The following is a 20000-nucleotide window of genomic DNA, read 5'->3' on the forward strand; positions in this document are numbered from 1 at the left end:
TGGATATCGGGGTCACGGTGGCTTAGTGGTTAGCACGTTCGCCTCACACCTCCAGGGTTGGGGTTCGATTCCCGCCTCCACCTTGTGTGTGTGTGGAGTTTGCATGTGAATGAGTGTGTGTGCCCTGTGATGGGTTGGCACTCCGTCCAGGGTGTATCCTGCCTTGATGCCCGATGACGCCTGAGAAAGGCACAGGCTCCCCGTGACCCGAGGTAGTTCTGATAAGCGGTAGAAGATGAATGAATGAATGAATGATTGGATATCATAGACACATAGACTCCTACAGACTCCTCGTCGATAATGTATTACATTCCAACTACTAAAGTAAAAACGGAAAAAACTATGAGCACACGATCGTCTTTTTAAACCCCGACCTCGGTCGACTGAGCTGTTAAACATCTCACAGGTCTTCAGTCTGATGAAGCAATAAGAACAGAATCCGATCTTAGCGTCGTAGCTGGACACGTGTACGCTATTAAACAGGACTTTTACACAAAAGATTTTCTTCAGGCAGATGATTGTAAAGACATTTTATATGAGCGCCGAATGTTTTCTTTAACGTTTTTTCCGTCTCGTAGCTGCGTGAGGCGAGAACACGTCTGGTCCGGGTGGAGGCTGAGAACGAAGCTCTGCTGGGATCTAAACGTCTGCATGCATCCGAGGTAACGCTCGCAACCCTCAGATAGTCTCAGGGTTAGTCAAAATTATATTAAAATGGACACCTAGTGGGGGGGCATGGTGGCTTAGTGGTTAGCACGTTCGCCTCACACCTCCAGGGTTGGGGGTTCGATCCCCGCCTCCACCTTGTGTGTGTGGAGTTTGCATGTTCTCCCCGTGCCTCGGGGGTTTCCTCCGGGTACTCTGGTTTCCTCCCCCTGTCCAAAGACATGCATGGTAGGTTGATTGGCATCTCTGGAAAATTGTCCGTAGTGTGTGATTGTGTGAGTGAATGAGAGTGTGTGTGTGTGCCCTGTGATGGGTTGGCACTCCGTCCAGGGTGTATCCTGCCTTGATGCCCGATGACGCCTGAGATAGGCACAGGCTCCCCGTGACCCGAGGTAGTTCGGATAAGCGGTAGAAGATGAGTGAGTGAGAGAGAGTGAGAGAGAGTGAGAGAGAGAGAGAGAGAGAGAGAGCGTATTTTACAGTGGACGTCGTGGCCTAATGATTAGAGAGTTTGACTCCTAACCCTAAGGTTGTGGGTTCAAGTCTCGGGCCGGCAATACCACGACTGAGGTGCCCTTGAGCAAGGCACCGAACCCCCCAACTGCTCCCCGGGCGCCGCAGCATAAATGGCTGCCCACTGCTCCAGGTGTGTGTTCACGGTGTGTGTGTGTGTGTGTGTTCACGGTGTGTGTGTGTTCACGGTGTGTGTGTGTGTGTGTTCACTGCTGTGTGTGTGCACTTCGGATGGGTTAAACGCAGAGAATGAATCCTGAGTACGGGTCACCGTACTTAGCTGTACATCACGTCACTCTCAATGTTGAGTACATTTTAAATTCAAAGATTCCAGTGAGTTTGTGTGGTCATTTATTTACGCTAAGCGAATCGTGACCCGTAATGTTGATCATCTTATGGCCAGTTCATCGAGCCCTAACCTGAGGAAACAGTGAGGCTGAAAAATTCACAACACGACACGACATGAGAAAGAAACCCAGATTATCATTACAGTAGATGTGCAAAGACAACAGAACTAAGTCCTGTGATGTGGGATGTGTGTGTGTGTGTGTGTGTGTGTTTGTTCTGCAGGTGGAGAAGCTCAGTGCTGAACTGTGCTCCGTACAGAGAGGAAGTGATGAAGAGCAGGAGACTGAGAGGAAGGTCAGGGAGCTTCGGGCAGAGCTGTCAGCCACTCGGGCTCAGCTTAGCGACTGCCGAGACGCGACTCAGGAGGCTCAGAAGAGGGTAAGAAGCTGTCACTTCATACCTGCGTCACTGTTCACTGATCACACGCTAAAGCCAACTTAAACTTAAACCACACATACTGTCTGCTGTACAAAGTTAATTCCAGGTCTGATACTACTGCAGAATCAGCATCAGATCAGACAGGACACACGTCTGAAGTCGTGTCCTGTCAGGAGACGCTTTACGTACAGTAAGGAGTCGTTTAACACCTGAAGGGTTACGACGGCGTCCGAACGCTTAGACCTCTGAGTAACATTTTATAAGCACATTTTTACATAAGAAATGAAGTTATAAACATTTTTATAAGTAAAAAAAAGGCTGGTGAAGGAACAACAGTTTAGAGCTGATGGTTTTATGACGTTCCCCAACATTAAACGTAACTACAAAAGGATAAAAGTACAAGTTCGTTTGTTAATAAACACAAAAAGTCTGCAGATTTGTGCAATTTTCGATCCACGTCGGCGTTTGTGATCGTCAGCTTTTCTAATTATTTATTTTTTTCTTAAAAAAAACACACAGCAAACCAAACAACTCACGTGTCATAAGCTCGCGAACCCTATTTTATGCCTCGCTTTGCTTTGCTTTGTAATATCCTTCGTCGTACGAACGTTTCTTTATTCGCGATAAGAAATAGCTGATTAAAATTGAACAGTATTTACTTCACGTTTTTTTGTGCACCTACCACTTATCTTTTATCCCTGACTCGCTTCATTTAGAGCACATTTTCTTTAGCGAAGCTCTTAAACTTTATTTCAGCTTCACTAAGCAGCTGGTTGAAGCGAAGCCCTTCATTTGTACACAGGTAGCAATTTTATTTGCATTAATCTGCACCTCTCAGCATGGCCCCGGTGTCCGGCTGTAATTTGGCGAGCGCCGAGCCGCGCCGTAGCGAGTCTACCGCACCAACAGGGCTCCGAGCCTGAAATAAGTCCTTCACTCCGGGTTCTCGGCCCAGGCCTCCATTACCACCCTGCGGGAGAGCCGCTTCAGCCGCACACACACTCACGCTGTCTGAATGGCCTTGATTTTCTACAGCCGACACCGTTATTACTCATCAGAAAGTTTGTTAGCGCTGTGTGTGTGTGTGTGTGTGTGTGTGTGTGCGTGTGTGTGTGTGTGTTTGTGTGTGAAGCTATAAGTGGAGAAAGGATTATTGTTCATCATGTTTGTCAAGAAACTGTGTACCATAGCAGAATCTCTTTTTTTTTTTAATCTGGAGAACAACAACTATGGCCTCATATTTATTTATATACATCCCTCATTTTTCTTTATAGTCAAGGTGATGTGTGTAAATTCACCTTTGTTGACTTTGTGTGTGTGTGTGCGTGCATGTGTGTGTGTGTGTGTGTGCGCACGGTGCATTAATGATGCATATATCCTCTATCTCCTGTCTGCTCTTAATCCCAGCAGTGCTGGCTCAGGAGCAGATTACTGACAGCGGACATGAGAAGAGTACAGAGCAGGGAGACCTGATGCGAGAGCGGACACACACACACACACACACACACACTCGATTTCTATTCCCTCATCTACACTTCTCATTATGAGCAAACAGAGCAGCCATTTTCTCTCCTGCTTTATTTGTTCAGAGTCGCCATCTTTGTTCTGGATATTCTCTCACCTCGGAAATGTTTTTGTTTGATGATTCAACATTCACTGTTTGAAATGGTCTGATTGTGTGTGTGTGTGTGTGTGTGTGTGTGCAGGCAGATGAACAGATCCAGCAGCTGCAGGAGGAGGTGTCCAGGCTGAAGCTGCAGCACCAATGCGTCAATCAGCAAGTAGGTGCCTTCCCAAACTCGCCTCCTTCTTTCTCTTTCTCGCTCCTTTCCCTTCATCACACTTCACCTCACACACACCGTCCGCTACTCTAAAGACCTGGAGCTTTCACAGAACTTTGGCGTCCTTTCGCACGATAGAAAATCCACCCGCACACGTTTGTTCGAATGAAACGCACGTGCTACAGACATAATGATGAGCCACGCAGTCTCGAGGCAGCACTCGAGGCAGGAGGAAATACGATATCTAATATATATTTATATAGAATGTATAAAGCAGAATAAAGACCGCGGTGCCGTAGGAGGTTTTTTTCCGACTCGTGTTTAAAAGCCAGTCCAAAAAAACAGGAGCCGAGTCACTTCCCATCAGGAGACCAGGAGTTCAGCAAACGTAGTGTTGTGACGGTAAGTCTGGTGAAAATCTGATCAGGTCCGAGGCACACTTGTACGTGCGTGTCTGATTAAAATCGATTAGACGTTCTCTTTGGTCAAACTGGTTAAATCCCAGTTTATACTGGGTATTTTCCCCACGCTAAAGCACGTTTGTTCATTCATCTTCAGTTTATCTTGATCAGGTTTGTGGTGGATTCTGGAAACTCTGGCCATGTGTTAGGAACACACACACACACACACACACACATCAATCACCTACCAGCATGCATTTTTTTCTGGAAGCGAGAGGAAACGGACGAACCCTGATCTGCAAAACACGGACATGAAAACACACGATTTCTGTATTGTACAAAGTGTGTTTGTTATCGTGGAGAATGTCTAGTAAGGACATATAAACACTATATTATCTGTTAAAAGCTTTTGTCTTTAGTTTTCATGAACATCGTGTGTGTGTATGTTGGGTAAAACATCATCTGTGACAGGACTGTTAAAACAATCTTTACCTGCGGCGTTACTATGACAACCAGCCCGGTCTTGAAAGCAAATAAAGACAGCAGTCTGATCAGACTCCATTTTGGTCACTTTTACATGCCGCGCATACACTCGGCTTCGTACTTGCCCCTCTGTCTGATCACGACCTGTAGGGCAGACGTCTGCTACCCTGCCTGCCTCGGTGTGGGTTTTTCCTCTGAGCCTACAGTCCACACGTCCACTGGTGCTCTCAGAAATAGGCAGCTAGTGGGGCCTTTATGGGGGTTAATGAAGAGTCCAGCTCCGTGTAAGAGTAATAGGGGCTGATAGGCTCGGTAATGGGGGTGCTATGGGTTCCTCTGTACTGCTGCCCCCCCAACCCCGAACCCACCACTACCACCATCCAACCTCTTCATAGTCGAACTCGCTCCCCTTACGCATCCCCCTACCACCACCACCACCCCGTCAGAGGAGTGTTAGGGTCCAGCGCCTGGCGAATGATTGCCAATAAAACATTTGATTGAGAGGAGAGCGGCGCGTGAGCCATAAACAGCCTGGATTCTGCCCTTTAATTTCGCCACCACCAGAGAATTGCTTTTGCCTTTCTGCAGAGCGACTCACACACACACCGGCAGTTAGGCGTACAGCCTAGGAGTGGGGATTTAATTTAGTGCGTGTGTGTGTGTGTGTGTGTGTGAGAGTGTGTACTAGTCCTGAGGACAAAGACGAAGGGCTTTTCATTGTGAATTCTCACTATTCTTGGAGCTGCCTCGCTGCTGATAAAGAGGGAAAAACAATCATTTCATACCGCACAGTAAATTGGCTTTGTGTCGCAACTAAGATGGCTACAGCAGCGTCGAGAGCGAATCAGGATCCTAATATAACCTCTCTCACTGTTTCTCTCATGCCTTCCCCACTCCTCAGATATGACATCTGAAGTGTAGCAGGAAGCTAACACCATCTCTGCTGCTTAAAACAAGCTTTGTGTACAGCACCTGAGAGCTGCATGTAGATCCCTTCCCCAGTCTACATCCACGCTCATTTAGGCTGCATTGTGAATGTGCTGCTTGTGTCGCCTCACACAGGTGACGCGCATCGGAGTGTGCGCGCGTTCGGCTGCGGCATGAACACTGTGAGCTATGATGGAAGGTTAGAGCAGGAGCAGATATCACACACACACAATATACTGTATAGAGCAGATATCACACACACAATATATAGAGCAGATATCACACACACACACAATATATAGAGCAGATATCACACACACAATATATAGAGCAGATATCACACACAAAATATATAGAGCAGATATCACACACACACAATATACTGTATAGAGCAGATATCACACACACAATATATAGAGCAGATATCACACACACACAATATATAGAGCAGATATCACACACAATATATAGAGCAGATATCACACAAACACAATATATAGAGCAGATATCACACACACAATATATAGAGCAGATATCACACACACACAATATATAGAGCAGATATCACACACACACAATATATAGAGCAGATATCACACACACACACAATATATAGAGCAGATATCACACACACACAATATATAGAGCAGATATCACACACACACACAATATATAGAGCAGATATCACACAAACAATATATAGAGCAGATATCACACACACACAATATATAGAGCAGATATCACACACACACAATATATAGAGCAGATATCACACACACAATATATAGAGCAGATATCACACACACACAATATATAGAGCAGATATCACACACACAATATATAGAGCAGATATCACACACACAATATATATAGAGCAGATATCACACACACACAATATATAGAGCAGATATCACACACACATAATATATAGAGCAGATATCACACACACATAATATATAGAGCAGATATCACACACACAATATATATAGAGCAGATATCACACACACACACAATATATATAGAGCAGATATCACACACACACACACACACACACAATATATATAGAGCAGATATCACACACACAGTGTGGAGTTTGCATGTTCTCCCCGTGCCTCGGGGGTTTCCTCCGGGTACTCCGGTTTCCTCCCCCGGTCCAAAGACATGCATGGTAGGTTGATTGGCATCTCTGGAAAATTGTCCGTAGTGTGTGATTGTGTGAGTGAATGAGAGTGTGTGTGTGTGCCCTGCGATGGGTTGGCACTCCGTCCAGGGTGTATCCTGCCTTGATGCCCAATGACGCCTGAGAAAGGCACAGGCTCCCCGTGACCCGAGGTAGTTCGGATAAGCGGTAGAAGATGAGTGAATGAATGATATCACACACACACAATTTATAGAACAGATATCACACACACACAATATATACAGAGCAGATATCACACACACACACACACACACACACACACACACAATATATAGAGCAGATATCACACACAAACACACACACACTATATACAGAGCAGATATCTCACACACACACACACACACACAATATATAGAGCAGATATCACACACAAACACACACAATATATACAGAGTAGATATCTCTCTCACACACACACACACACACAATATATACAGAGCAGATATCACACACACACACCACACACAAACACACACACAATATATACAGAGCAGATATCACACACACACACCACACACAAACACACACACAATATATACAGAGCAGATATCACACACACACACACACAATATATATAGAGCAGATATCTCTCTCACACACACAATATATACAGAGCAGATATCAATCACACACACAATATATATAGAGCAGATATCAATCACACACAGGCGCACACAATATATACAGAGAAGATATAACACACAATATATACAGAGCAGATATCACACACACACATACACACACACACACACACAATATATATATACATATACAGAGCAGATATCACACACACACAATATATATACAGAGCAGATATCACACACACAGGCGCACACAATATATACAGAGAAGATATAACACACAATATATACAGAGCAGATATCACACATACACACACACACACACACAATATATATACAGAGCAGATATCACACACACACACACACAATATATACAGAGCGGATATCACACACACAATATATATAGAGCAGATACCACACACACACAATATATAGAGCAGATATCACACACACACAATATATAGAGCAGATATCACACACACAATATATATAGAGCAGATACCACACACACACACAATATATAGAGCAGATACCACACACACAATATATATAGAGCAGATATCACACACACAATATATAGAGCAGATAACACACACACAATATATATAGAGCAGATATCACACACACAATATATAGAGCAGATATCACACACACAATATATATAGAGCAGATATCACACACACACACACAATATATAGAGCAGATATCACACACACAATATATATAGAGCAGATACCACACACACACAATATATAGAGCAGATATCACACACACACACACACACACACACACACACACACAATATATAGAGCAGATATCACACACACACAATATATACAGAGCAGGTATCTCAGACACACACACACACACACACACACACAATATATAGAGCAGATATCACACACACACAATATATAGAGCAGATATCACACACACACACACACTGCACTAATAAAACCCCGGCCGTGGAGCCGCTGCACTCTTCTGGGAACGCCGCGCATTTTACTGCCTTTCTGACAGCAAGATAAAGTGTTCGTCCAATTAGAAAAATATTTAGAGACATACCTTCCAACGAGGCTATTTATTTATTTATTTATTTGTTTATTTATTTATTTATTGTTCCTATCCCGTTTTTATAGCTTTCCTATATTGTAGCTATGATCAGAACAAACATTTTAGGTTTTGGGTTCTTTATGTAAGTTCTGTCCTGATTTATTCCTCCCTCATTCGTCCAGCCTTCAGAAATAGATGCAGGCTTTATCCCCAGTCTCTTTCTTTTTTTTCTTTCTGAGATTGCATTAAAATTAAATTCTCTCTTGTTGTGAAAAGAGGCGCACGTTAAAAATAATTGGATGTTGGAGAGAACAAAGGGCCGCCTCCCCTTCCTGCGGCTGCAGAAGCGCGTAAAGGCGCTGATGCCGAGCGCGCCGCATTGTTCTGCTGTCTGCAGCCATCCCCCCTCCCCCCCCTCCCCGGACACACACTCAGCGCACGAGAAGTCACTTTTAATGTCTGATAATCAAGGTGAATTTTCAAAAAGCTGCCATTTTCAAATGACGGTGTATACATTATGTGTGGAGAAGGCAAGCTTTCCGGGGAGAGGAGGGGGCCGCTGGTCATGCGCAGTGAAAGAGAGACACCTAATGGCCACAGCTGGGGTGACAGTCACGGGTTATCTGCTGAAAAGATGGAAAAAGGGGAAAACGGAGGGAATAGTGGCAAGAGAGCAGCTTCATGCACTCTCATGATGGGCATCTTGTATTTCAGGGTATAATTTTTTTTGTTTTGCTTTTGGTGTGGCACTCTGTGTGTGTGTGTGTGTGTGTGTGTGTGTGTGTGTGTGTGTGTGATATCTTCTATATACTGTGTGTGTATGTGTGTGAGGTGTGTGCATGTGTGTGAGGTGTGTGTGTGTATGTGTGTGTTATATCTTCTCTATATACTGTGTGTGTGTGTGTGTGTGATATCTTTATATACTGTGTGTGAGGTGTATGTGTGTGAGATATCTGCTCTACATACTGTGTGTGTGTGATATCTGCTCTATATACTGTGTGTGTGTGTGTGTGGTGTGTGTGTGGTATCTGCTCTGTATAGTATAGTGTGTGTGAGGTGTGTGTGTGAGATATCTGCTCTATATACTGTGTGTGTGTGTGTGTGTGTGTGTGTGTGAGATATCTGCTCTATATACTGTGTGTGGGTGTGGTGTGTGTGTGATATCTGCTCTGTATAGTGTGTGTGTGAGGTGTGTGTGTGAGATATCTGCTCTATATACTGTGTGTGTGTGTGTGTGGTGTGTTTGTGATATCTGCTCTATATACTGTGTGTGTGTGATATCTGCTCTATATACTGTGTATGTGTGTGTGTGTGTGTGATATCTGCTCTATATACTGTGTGTGTGTGTGTGTGTGTGTGTGTGTGATATCTGCTCTATATACTGTGTGTGTGTGTGTGTGTGTGTGTGTGTGTGTGTGTGTGAGATATCTGCTCTATATACTGTGTGTGGGTGTGGTGTGTGTGTGTGATATCTGCTCTGTATAGTGTGTGTGTGAGGTGTGTGTGTGAGATATCTGCTCTATATACTGTGTGTGTGTGTGTGTGGTGTGTTTGTGATATCTGCTCTATATACTGTGTGTGTGTGATATCTGCTCTATATACTGTGTGTGTGTGTGTGTGTGATATCTGCTCTATATACTGTGTGTGTGTGTGTGTGTGTGTGTGTGTGTGTGTGTGTGATATCTGCTCTATATACTGTGTGTGTGTGTGTGTGTGTGTGTGTGTGTATGTGTGTGTGTGAGATATCTGCTCTATATACTCTGTGTGTGTGTGAGCTGTGTGTTTGTGTGTTCTGTAAAAGTAGTTCTGGAAGTCTGTTTTCTTCCTCTTCCAAATTCTAGCACCCTTAATTAATTATTTATTTGTTTGTTTGTTTAATACCGTGACGGACAGGAAGCAGTACTAGAACAGTCGAGACACAGAACCGACAATGAAACAGGGTTCTGCATCTGTCTGCCCAGCTCGAGCGTACACATGCGTACACAGGTCTCTCTTTACCGTCCCCTCTACACCATGTGCTATACGTACAGGCCGGTTCTCTTTATTTATTTCTTTATTTATATCTCCACTGCAACCTCTCGCCCTTTCTCTCAGCGCCGCTCCAGCTGCAGCACGAGGAGCAAAATCTGTTCTTTGCAGCATGGAGAATGTGATGGTGAAGGTGTGTGTATGTTCTGCAGATGAGAAGTAATGATAGGAACAGGACCAGTGTGTGTGTGTATCGGTGTGTGTGTGTGTGTGTGTGAGTGTGTATGGGTGTAATGCTCCTTATTTATTTGTTTGTTTATTTAATACATATATAAAAAGAAATAAATCACCATGTTTGAGCCAGATTTGGTTATGGAGTAAAATTATCCAGTGAACAGAGCTGTCCGTCTGTCAGTCTGTAAATCTGTCTGTCTGTAAATCTGTCTGTCTGTAAGTCTGTCAGTCTGTAAGTCTGTAAGTCTGTAAATCTGTCAGTCTGTCAGTCTGTAAATCTGTCAGTCTGTAAATCTGTCTGTCTGTAAATCTGTCTGTCTGTAAATCTGTCAGTCTGTAAGTCTGTAAGTCTGTCAGTCTGTAAATCTGTCTGTCTGTAAATCTGTCTGTAAGTCTGTAAGTCTGTAAGTCTGTAAATCTGTCAGTCTGTCAGTCTGTAAATCTGTCAGTCTGTAAGTCTGTAAATCTGTCAGTCTGTAAATCTGTCTGTCTGTAAGTCTGTCAGCCTGTAAATCTGTCAGTCTGTAGGTCTGTCAGTCTGTAAGTCTGTAAATCTGTCAGTCTGTAAATCTGTCAGTCTGTAAATCTGTCAGTCTGTAAATCTGTCAGTCTGTAAGTCTGTCAGTCTGTAAGTCTGTAAATCTGTCAGTCTGTAAATCTGTCTGTCTGTCAGTCTGTAAATCTGTCAGTCTGTAAGTCTGTCAGTCTGTCAGACTGTCAGACTGTCAGACTGTCAGTCTGTAAGTCTGTCAGTCTGTAAGTCTGTCAGTCTGTAAGTCTGTCTGTCTGTCTGTCAGACTGTCAGTCTGTCAGTCTGTAAGTCTGTCAGTCTGTAAATCTGTCAGTCAGTCTGTAAGTCTGTCTGTAAGTCTGTCTGTCTGTAAGTCTGTCAGTCAGTCTGTCTGCCTGTCTGTAAGTCAGTCAGTCTGTAAGTCTCTCAGTCTGTCTGTCAGTCAGTCTGTCTGTCAGTCTGTAAGTCTGTCTGTCTGTCAGTCTGTAAGTCATACATTTAAATAAGTTTTTAAATCTGTACTGATTGTGATATTAGCTTATTTTGCACGCATGATATATGATGGGTGAAACTACTGGAATTCCTGCTGACACACACACACACACACACACACACACACACACACACTTGGACTTCATGTCCACAATATCTTATGGAGAGTTTTATATGAGCCATGAAAAAGACCTGTGATAACTGTTTATTTTTTCTTCTTCTCCTCCTTCTATCCGTCGCTTTTTCAGAAGTAAACATGAAAGTCTTTGGTTCAGCGTCTATGTTTTTTTTGGGGTTTTTTTAAATCATTGATTATCTAAGCCACAGGGTTTGTTTTAAAGCACCTCGTCTTCAGAGGACAGACTTAATGCACCAGCAGAGAAGCAGCCGACCTCGTCCTTTCTCTTTCTTGAGACGTGTCATGCGTTCTGAGATGGATTCGCTCCTGTGTGTGTGTGTGTGTGTGAGAGAGAGAGAGTTAGAGAGAGAGAGAGAGAGAGAGAGAGAGAGAGAGAGAGAAAGGGAAAGCATCTCCTTTGAGACATACTCACTCACACACACACACACACACTCCAGGAATATAGAGAGCTCTTTTAATAGGTCGCTGTCTAAAGTTGTCAGGGTTTTTTTTTCTTCCCTTTCCTGTTTGTGCCACACGCTTTTACTCAAGTGGAAGCCGCACTTGGCTTTTAATCGACTGGTTTTTGCTCCAGATAAGCAGATTGGGAATAGAAATCACAGCCCACTTTGTGGCAACCGAGTAGATTTTCTCAGGCGCATGTCTACCCACTTATTATGTTTTTGCCGTACACTGAAAAGATTTTGTGTGTGTGTGTGTGTGTGTGTGTGTGTGTGTGTGTGTGTGTGTGTGCTAGTCGTCTGAATGAATTTCACTGCGGTTTGTTTACATTTACAAATATGTACACACAATAAGATCCTGTTTACGAAATGAAAATCCGGCCGCTCCTCCTAGAGCGCGCTTGAATGACTTTTATTTTAGAACAAAATAAAATAGTGAATAGAAATAATAAGATGGAAAAGAGGTAACAGAATGTATTGTGCTAGATGTTTAAGTGTATTAACAAGTAACCTGCAGGTGAGTTGTGTGTAATAACAGTAAATTGTGGTGTTTCAGTGACGTCGCACAATCGTATCTGAACGAACGCGAGTCAGTTTTCTTCATCTGCTTAAAAATCTAAACACAAACCTGCCTTATTGTGCGAGTGTTAATAGGCGTATAGTGTGTTACAGAGGATTATACACACGTGTTGGGAGTGAACCCGAGAGTGCAGATGGGAGTTTAAATCGAATCACAGTGAAATGGAAGAAAAAAATAGGTTTGGAGCAGATGAAGGGGTCTAGTCAGATCTGCTGAAACTCCTCCCACAAGCTGAACCGCCCCCTAACTTTACTGTATATACACTGAAACACACGATTCTTTCCACCTTGTTATATTCCTCCACTCCACTCAGGTAGGAGGAGTCAGATCAGGTCTGAATCCACTTCAGACAGGAGACCAAACATGAAACGCCTCCAGAACGTTTTTTTTGTTAAAAGTTTTCCATAAAACAAGTTTTCAACTTTGAGAACAACTTTTTGTGTGTGTTTGTTTGTGTGTGTGTGTATTTGTGTGTGTTTGTGTGTGTGTGTGTGTGTTTGTTTGTGTGTGTTTGTGTGTGAGTGTGTTTGTGTGAGAGTGTGTATGAGTGTGTTTGTGTGTGTGTTTGTTTGTGTTAGTGTGTGTGTTTGTTTGTGTGTTTGTGTGAGTGTGTGTATTTGTGTGTGTGAGTGTGTGTTTGTGTGTGTGTGTGAGTGTGGCCCCCCTTGTCTAGCGCCTGTCCTCCACAGAGACCCGTGAGTGTGTATGAGTGTGTTTGTGTGTATGTGTGTGTGTTTGTTTGTGTGTGAGTGTGTGTTTGTTTGTGTGTTTGTGTGTGTTTGTTTGTGTGTGAGTGTGTTTGTGTGTGTGTGTGTGTTTGTTTGTGTGTGAGTGTGTTTGTGTGTGTTTGTTTGTGTGTATGTGTTTGTGTGTGTGTGAGTGTGTTTGTGTGTGTGTGTGTGTGTGCATGTATTTGTGTGTGTGAGTGTGTGTGTGTGTGTGTGTGAGTGTGTTTGTGTGTGCATGTATTTGTGTGTGTGAGTGTGTGTGTGTGTTTGTGTGTGTGTGTGTGTGTGAGTGTGGCCCCCTCTTGTCTAGCGCCTGTCCTCCACAGAGACCCGTGTGCGTGTGTGCGTGTGTGTGTGAGTGTGTGTGAGACCATGGGGACAGCAGCACTCACACACCTCCTGTACTTTTCTACATGTCACCTCATCGCTCTGTCCTGCTCTGGTTATAATCTTTCACATCTAGTCACTGCTTCGTCTGTACAAAACTCCTTGTTTTTGAGTCGTGTTTTCACTGAACCTCAGAATCACTGTAGGCTTCTGTCTTCTGCAGGAACATCTACACCTCAGCAGTGTAGTGTTTGGGTTTTGTCCACTTGCTGTCCAGAAAAAATGTATTGATTTACTTTCTCATCTAAAACAGTGACGTGACGTGACGTGAAAGATGTGGATTTGTGTCAGGAAGCGAACTGACCTGTGAATCCATGAGCATCCTGAAACCAGTAGAAAGGAACTGTGGGAACTGTGAACTCACTGTATTTTATCTCGTATTCATAGTGAAATGTTTTTTCTCCTTGAACCGTGACTGCTAACAGAAGTAACATGGGCTGCTCTTCATGCTATGATGAACTAACAGGATTAAGAGGTTTCTGCTCAGATACTTTGGAATTCAGACTGGACTAGGAGCTAAAATCAGCTTCGGTTCTTCTGTGGTTCCTGTGTTGCATGCTGAAGAAGTTCTTGGGGCATATAGATTTTGATCTTTAACCTTTTCATGTGATTTACTCCAACACGCCACAGTATTTGAGGCAGATGTTGTGTGTGTGTTTGTGTGTGTTTGTGTGTGTGTGTGTGTGTGTGTGTGTGTGTGTGTGTGTGTGTGTGTGTGAGTTTCTGGATCAGCGCCAACCAGGGCTCGGTGCCCACGAGGAGGCAGTGTATGGCCACCACGTCTGTACATACCTTCATCTACATCATCTAACTCCTCTTCACTCATGTGTCTATTAAACACATCCCGATTTATGGAAAAAGTCACTCTTGTGCTGTGCAAGTGCATTTTTTTTTTTTTTTAGTTTTAATGACTTTTTTTTGTCCTGATCTCCTCCTCCATCAGTTCTCCATCCCTCCCTCACTCCTGTTTTTACCCTTAAAATATTCCACACGTTCTGCAGCAGTTCCACATGACAGACACTCTCCTAATATAATCACAGCGTCTGAATTCTAATTTATACCGTCAGGAGAAAATAAATAGTCTGCGCTTAATTACGGGGAGCCGGCTCCTGCCTTCGGCCGGCGTGATTTATGAAGCGCGCTCCTGCCGCATTTTTCTTAATTTATTTTTAATCTGTCTTTCAATTAATTCTGATGGAAACGTCTTAACGGCGGCAGAGAGGTGCGCTAACGAGAGCGGGCTGAGCGCAGCGCTACTCCTTCACCCAAACCTCTCACGCCCTGAGATCAGGAATCAGATCCTAAACTTTATTAAAGAAGTGAACAGAGCTCAGAAGGCTGACTGGGAGACTCAGACTGTGTGTGTATATAAAATAAAGAATACGTAGGTAGAGTGTTTCCTGTGGAAATAGTGTTTACTGTAAATTTATACGTCTGGTATTAAAGGTGGGGTCTGCGTTGTTTGAAAGCCAATGTTGACACACAAAATCACCAAAACAAACACGCCCCTAACCCAAACGGGTCCCACCCCTGTATCGATAGCTCCGCCCACACATACATACGTAACCCAGGCAACTAATGGAAAGAAACATGTCTTTATCATAGCTGAAGTGAAGAACAATACGATTGTAGATAAACAAACAAGCAAAAATGACACACAAGCATAATCATGTAAAGGACAAAGACATATATTAGTTCTGTGTAACAAAACAAAACCAACGTTACTCACCTATCGAGAAGGAAAAAAGCGCCTCGGCGTCTTAAGTAAAGTTGGTCACATATTCACAGATTGGAGTTTCCCGAGTCAATAACTCCTGAGCTAAACACTGTTACTACACAAAACACGGTTGTAGCTGCGTCTCTACATTACTACGATAGAAAAGAGGTGTTATTTGTGTAGTAACAGCGTTTAGCTCAGGAGTTATTGACTCAGGAAACTCCAATCTGTGAATATGTGACCAACTTCCTGCTCCTTCAGTTCTCTCCAGCGCTGGAAAGCTGATCCTATATTAACACGTCCTACTTCTTACCTTATCGTAAGTCTTTCTTCTCTTTCTTTCTTTGTTTTTATCCTCCATGTCAATGTTAAAACCGCTTTCTGCTAATGTCACACATGCGCACCGAACACTCTCTCCGCCCATATCGACAAGACCCGCCCCTTTCTGCTCATTGGCTACACGTTTGTTTTGTTTTTTGTTTAGTTTGTCGTCCCGACTCAGTTTTCTGAAGCGTTTCTCAAACAACAGAGACCCCACCTTTAAGCGTTAAACTTTGTTCCAACACGGTGGCTTTGTGCATTATTTCTCATGGATACAAAGAGAAATCAGTTTCTGAATTTGATCTGAGATTCTTTTACTTTAACCCTTTGGCAGATGGAAGACTTTCACATCTAAAACTGACTACAGTCACTTCTGCTTGTACGGATTCTCTCTAACAGGACGAGCTGCGTCTTTTCACGGATTAAACACTTCAGGGCACGTCGTTATAGAGAAACCTTCAGCGCCGTGGCGGCTTCACTCACTTGGCTTCAACACAACATCATGCTGTTGATTATTTTCCTCCACCAGCACATCCCCAAGTGTGTTACTTCTAAGGCTGGGCGATAAAACGATAATGATATGTATCGCGATAGACACGTGATCGATATCAATAAAAAACGTGTTCGATATTTTTATTCTTCGTCGGAAGAAAACAGAGGTTGCGAAGCAAGTTTGGTTTCGTTAACAAAGGCACTCGCTCTCTGGTAACCTAGCAACGTAGGGAGTGACACGCTAACAGCCAATCATGTAACGGTATCATGTTGTAAAATTCTCAGGTTCCTCGATGTTTATATTTAACACGTTGCACTATTTTATTACACTTTATTAAGCATTTCTTACATTTCCTTTCATTTTGCACCTTAAATGTTAAGAGATAATAGTTAAGTGTTCATTGTGACTTTAGACTCATGTTTACATTATAATTATTAGAGTTTTCCTGCTTGTTGACATTTCTGTCTTAATAACTGAGGGGATTACGATCAGAGGAAGGTTAAGTTTAAAATAAAAAGGTTTTACTCCTGGTCCTTATTTTAAAGGGGTCATAAAAAATATCAATAATTATCGATATCGACCGATATGTAACTGATATCGTGATACAGTTTTCAGACATATCGCCCAGCCCTAGTTACTTCTTCCTTATTGATTTTGGTCTTTAAAAGTTAGTTCACTTTTGTTTCACTTTTTGACTGTATTGAAGATATTTTCTCTTTCTTTGTCTCTACTCCTGGTTTCTGAAAGGTTTATGGTGCTTGCTTGTGTTTAACACATACGATAGCTTAACGCAACACGTGTTCTTTCTGTGTTAAGTCACTCACGCTGGCAGCTTTTCTTTCTACCAGCTCTCTTCATGTTTTATTCCTAGCTCTACTTTCATCTATTTGTACTTAAAAGTGATGCACTCTCTACTTGCTAAGCCTTACTGTGCTTTTTCTAGGGTCATACTCTGTAGGTGTGTATGTGTGTGTGTGTGTGTGTGTGTGTGTGTGTGTGTGTGTGTGTGTGTGTGTGAGAGACTAATCTGCAGTTACTTGTCGTTTCAACAGCTATCCATTTTTCTCTCCCTGCTTTCATTTTCCTCTTTAAGGAAACAGAGCCCACTTTCAGTCCCAGAGCACAGTTCACTTCACGCCAGCAGCCAGAGGAAGATTTAAAATCCCTCTTCTGTTTTTTTTTAACTTCTCTGCCTCCTCATTTCATTCACACACAGATCATTGCACACCAAGGCCTCTTGTTTTCATTTCCCTACACACATACGCAGCAGTTTTTAACTAGCCAGGCCAGGGCCGGGGCCCAGAGCTGCCGATCGATAGCCGTGGTCTACTCAGTGCACCACACGCTGCCTTAATCTGGTCCTGCAGGTACCACCATAAAACACCTTCCATAGAAAGAGATGGAGCATCCATAAATCCTCTCTCTCTCTCTCTCTCTCTCTCTCTCTCTCTCTCTCTCTGTCTCTCTCCGTCTCTCTCTCTCTCTCTCTCTCTCTCTCTCTCTCTCTCTCTCTCTCTCTCTCTCTCTCTCTCTCTGTCTCTCTCCGTCTCTCTCTCTCTCTCTCTCTCTCTCTCTCTCTCTCTCTCTCTCTCGCTCTCTCTCTCCGTCTCTCTCCGTCTCTCTCTCTCTCTCTCTCTCTCTCTCTCTCTCTCTCTCTCTCTCTGTCTCTCCGTCTCTCTCCGTCTCTCCCTCTCTCTCTCTCGTTCTTGTTCTCTCTCTCTCTCTCTCCTCGCTCTCTCTCTCTCTCTCTCTCGTTCTTGTTCTCTCTCCGTCTCTCTCTCTCTCTCTCTCTCTCTCTCGTTCTTGTTCTCTCTCTCTCTCTCTCTCTCTCTCTCTCTCTCTCTCTCTCTCTCTCTCTCTCTCTCTCTCTCTCTCTCTCTCCGTCTCTCTCTCTCTCTCTCTCTCTCTCTCTCGTTCTTGTTCTCTCTCTCTCTCTCTCTCTCTCTCTCTCTCTCTCTCTCTCTCTCTCTCTCTCTCTCTCTCTCTCTCTCTTGTTCTTGTTCTCTCTCTCTCTCTCTCTCTCTCTCTCTCTCTCTCTCTCTCTCTCTCTCTCTCCCTCTCTCTCTCCGTCTCTCTCCCTCTCTCTCTCTCCTTCTCTCTCTCCCTCTTTCTCTCTCTCTCCCTCTCTCTCTCTCTCTCTGAGCTGTGATGTCAGGAGATTAAAACAGAGTTGAACTCCTACACCATGGAACTCCTCGGGCTTTTGGGTGCTCACTAGTTTCAGTGCTCTCAGAGATGAGAAACTGCCTTTGAGCAAAAAAGGATCATAAAGCTGTTTTTTCATCTTGCTTGTATTCCGGTTCTTAGGTTGCGTCACATAAATGATCAGTAATTAATTATACTAATTAACACTATCTTTTGTAAATGTTCATGTCAAGAATCTACTATGCTATAAGAAAGAAAAAAAGACTATAAAGTGAGAATGAAGTGAGAATGAGAACACACTCTGGACCACCACCACCACCACCACCAGACATCATCCACACACATTCACACACTCGTTCAACCCAAACCAGACAACGTGATGGAGACGCAAGTTGAACGCTTGTCTGAAGTCTGTTCCCAAGCTCAAGATGGATCCATGGTCCTGTGAAGCTAAGGATCATTTACTTATTTCAAATTTCTCATGAACGTTGCTTAGATTGGTTGTCGAGCGCAATTCCGGATGAATTCAGTGGCATTAGGGAAAAGCCTCCCAAGATAAGTGAACTTGTTAACTCTCGTCCTGAGCGAGAAGAAAATCCCTTTCCTCCTCCGTCGTTTGAACCCATCATCTCATCATCTTTTTTTTTATACTAACGTTGACCAGCTCTGCTTCGATTCATCCTCACCATCTTACCATCAAGAGCCACTTCTAGGCCTTTGATCAAGGTCCTTAATCCTCAGCTGTTCATCTACATGCTTGCTAGTCTCTTCGAATAAAAGCGTCCTCCAAACCAATAAACCTAATGTGTTTACGCTGATAACGTTAGCTTTGGACGTGCACGCCAGCGCGGTCGAGATTCGGCTGCGGTCAGGAAGATTGGATTAATAACCGAGATCAGGCCGGGGCGAAGAGATCAGCTGACCAGCCGGCATCTGTTCTTCTTCTCTCTTCCTGACCCCAGGCCTGTGTGGAAGAGCGCGTCTGCGTCCGTGTGCGCATTAGCCAAACAGATAGCAACTTTAATTGCCTGTACATGCACTTACTCACCCCTGACGCCCTCAGACCTCGTCCCTGCTGTTCTTTACAAATGAAGAAAAGAAAGCGAGAGAGAGAGAGAGAGAGAGAGAGAGAGAGCGACTGACAGGGAGAGGGAGAAACCGGGCATGATTACTTATTTCTGCGGCCCTGCTACAGAGTGCCTCTCACCAAAAATGACTCTAATTCCAAACGGTTAACAAGATTTTTTTTCCTCTTTAATAGAGCCGAATCCGTGTGACAGCAAATAGCTTTCCTATTTGCAGCCTTAATGGCTTTTCCTACTTTTGCGCTTCCAATAAGCAGTAAACTCGGAAATTAATATTGCACGCCGCGTTAGGATGCAAATGGGAACGAGATAGGAGAGAGCTGCACCTTCACGCACAAAGCTCTGATTAGATCCGTAATTGCGTCTTGGTCTGCACCCCCCCACACACACATACCACCCCACCCCACCCCGCCCCCCCACTCCTGGCT

The 20000-nt window shown here is 43.7% G+C and overlaps 1 protein-coding gene across 1 annotated transcript in view; it reads left to right on the forward strand.

Annotated features, from left to right (window-relative positions):
- Positions 1-20000, forward strand: part of LOC132847168 (polyamine-modulated factor 1-binding protein 1) — a 186243-nt gene that overhangs the window by 103209 nt on the left and 63034 nt on the right. The window contains exons 11-13 of the mRNA XM_060872234.1: positions 579-662; positions 1750-1905; positions 3612-3686. Coding sequence (XP_060728217.1) covers positions 579-662; positions 1750-1905; positions 3612-3686 — 315 coding nt within the window. The remainder of the gene's footprint in view (positions 1-578; positions 663-1749; positions 1906-3611; positions 3687-20000) is intronic.

The sequence above is a fragment of the Tachysurus vachellii genome, chromosome 1 (assembly GCF_030014155.1).
Source record: "Tachysurus vachellii isolate PV-2020 chromosome 1, HZAU_Pvac_v1, whole genome shotgun sequence".
NCBI classification, from domain to species: Eukaryota; Metazoa; Chordata; class Actinopteri; order Siluriformes; family Bagridae; genus Tachysurus; species Tachysurus vachellii.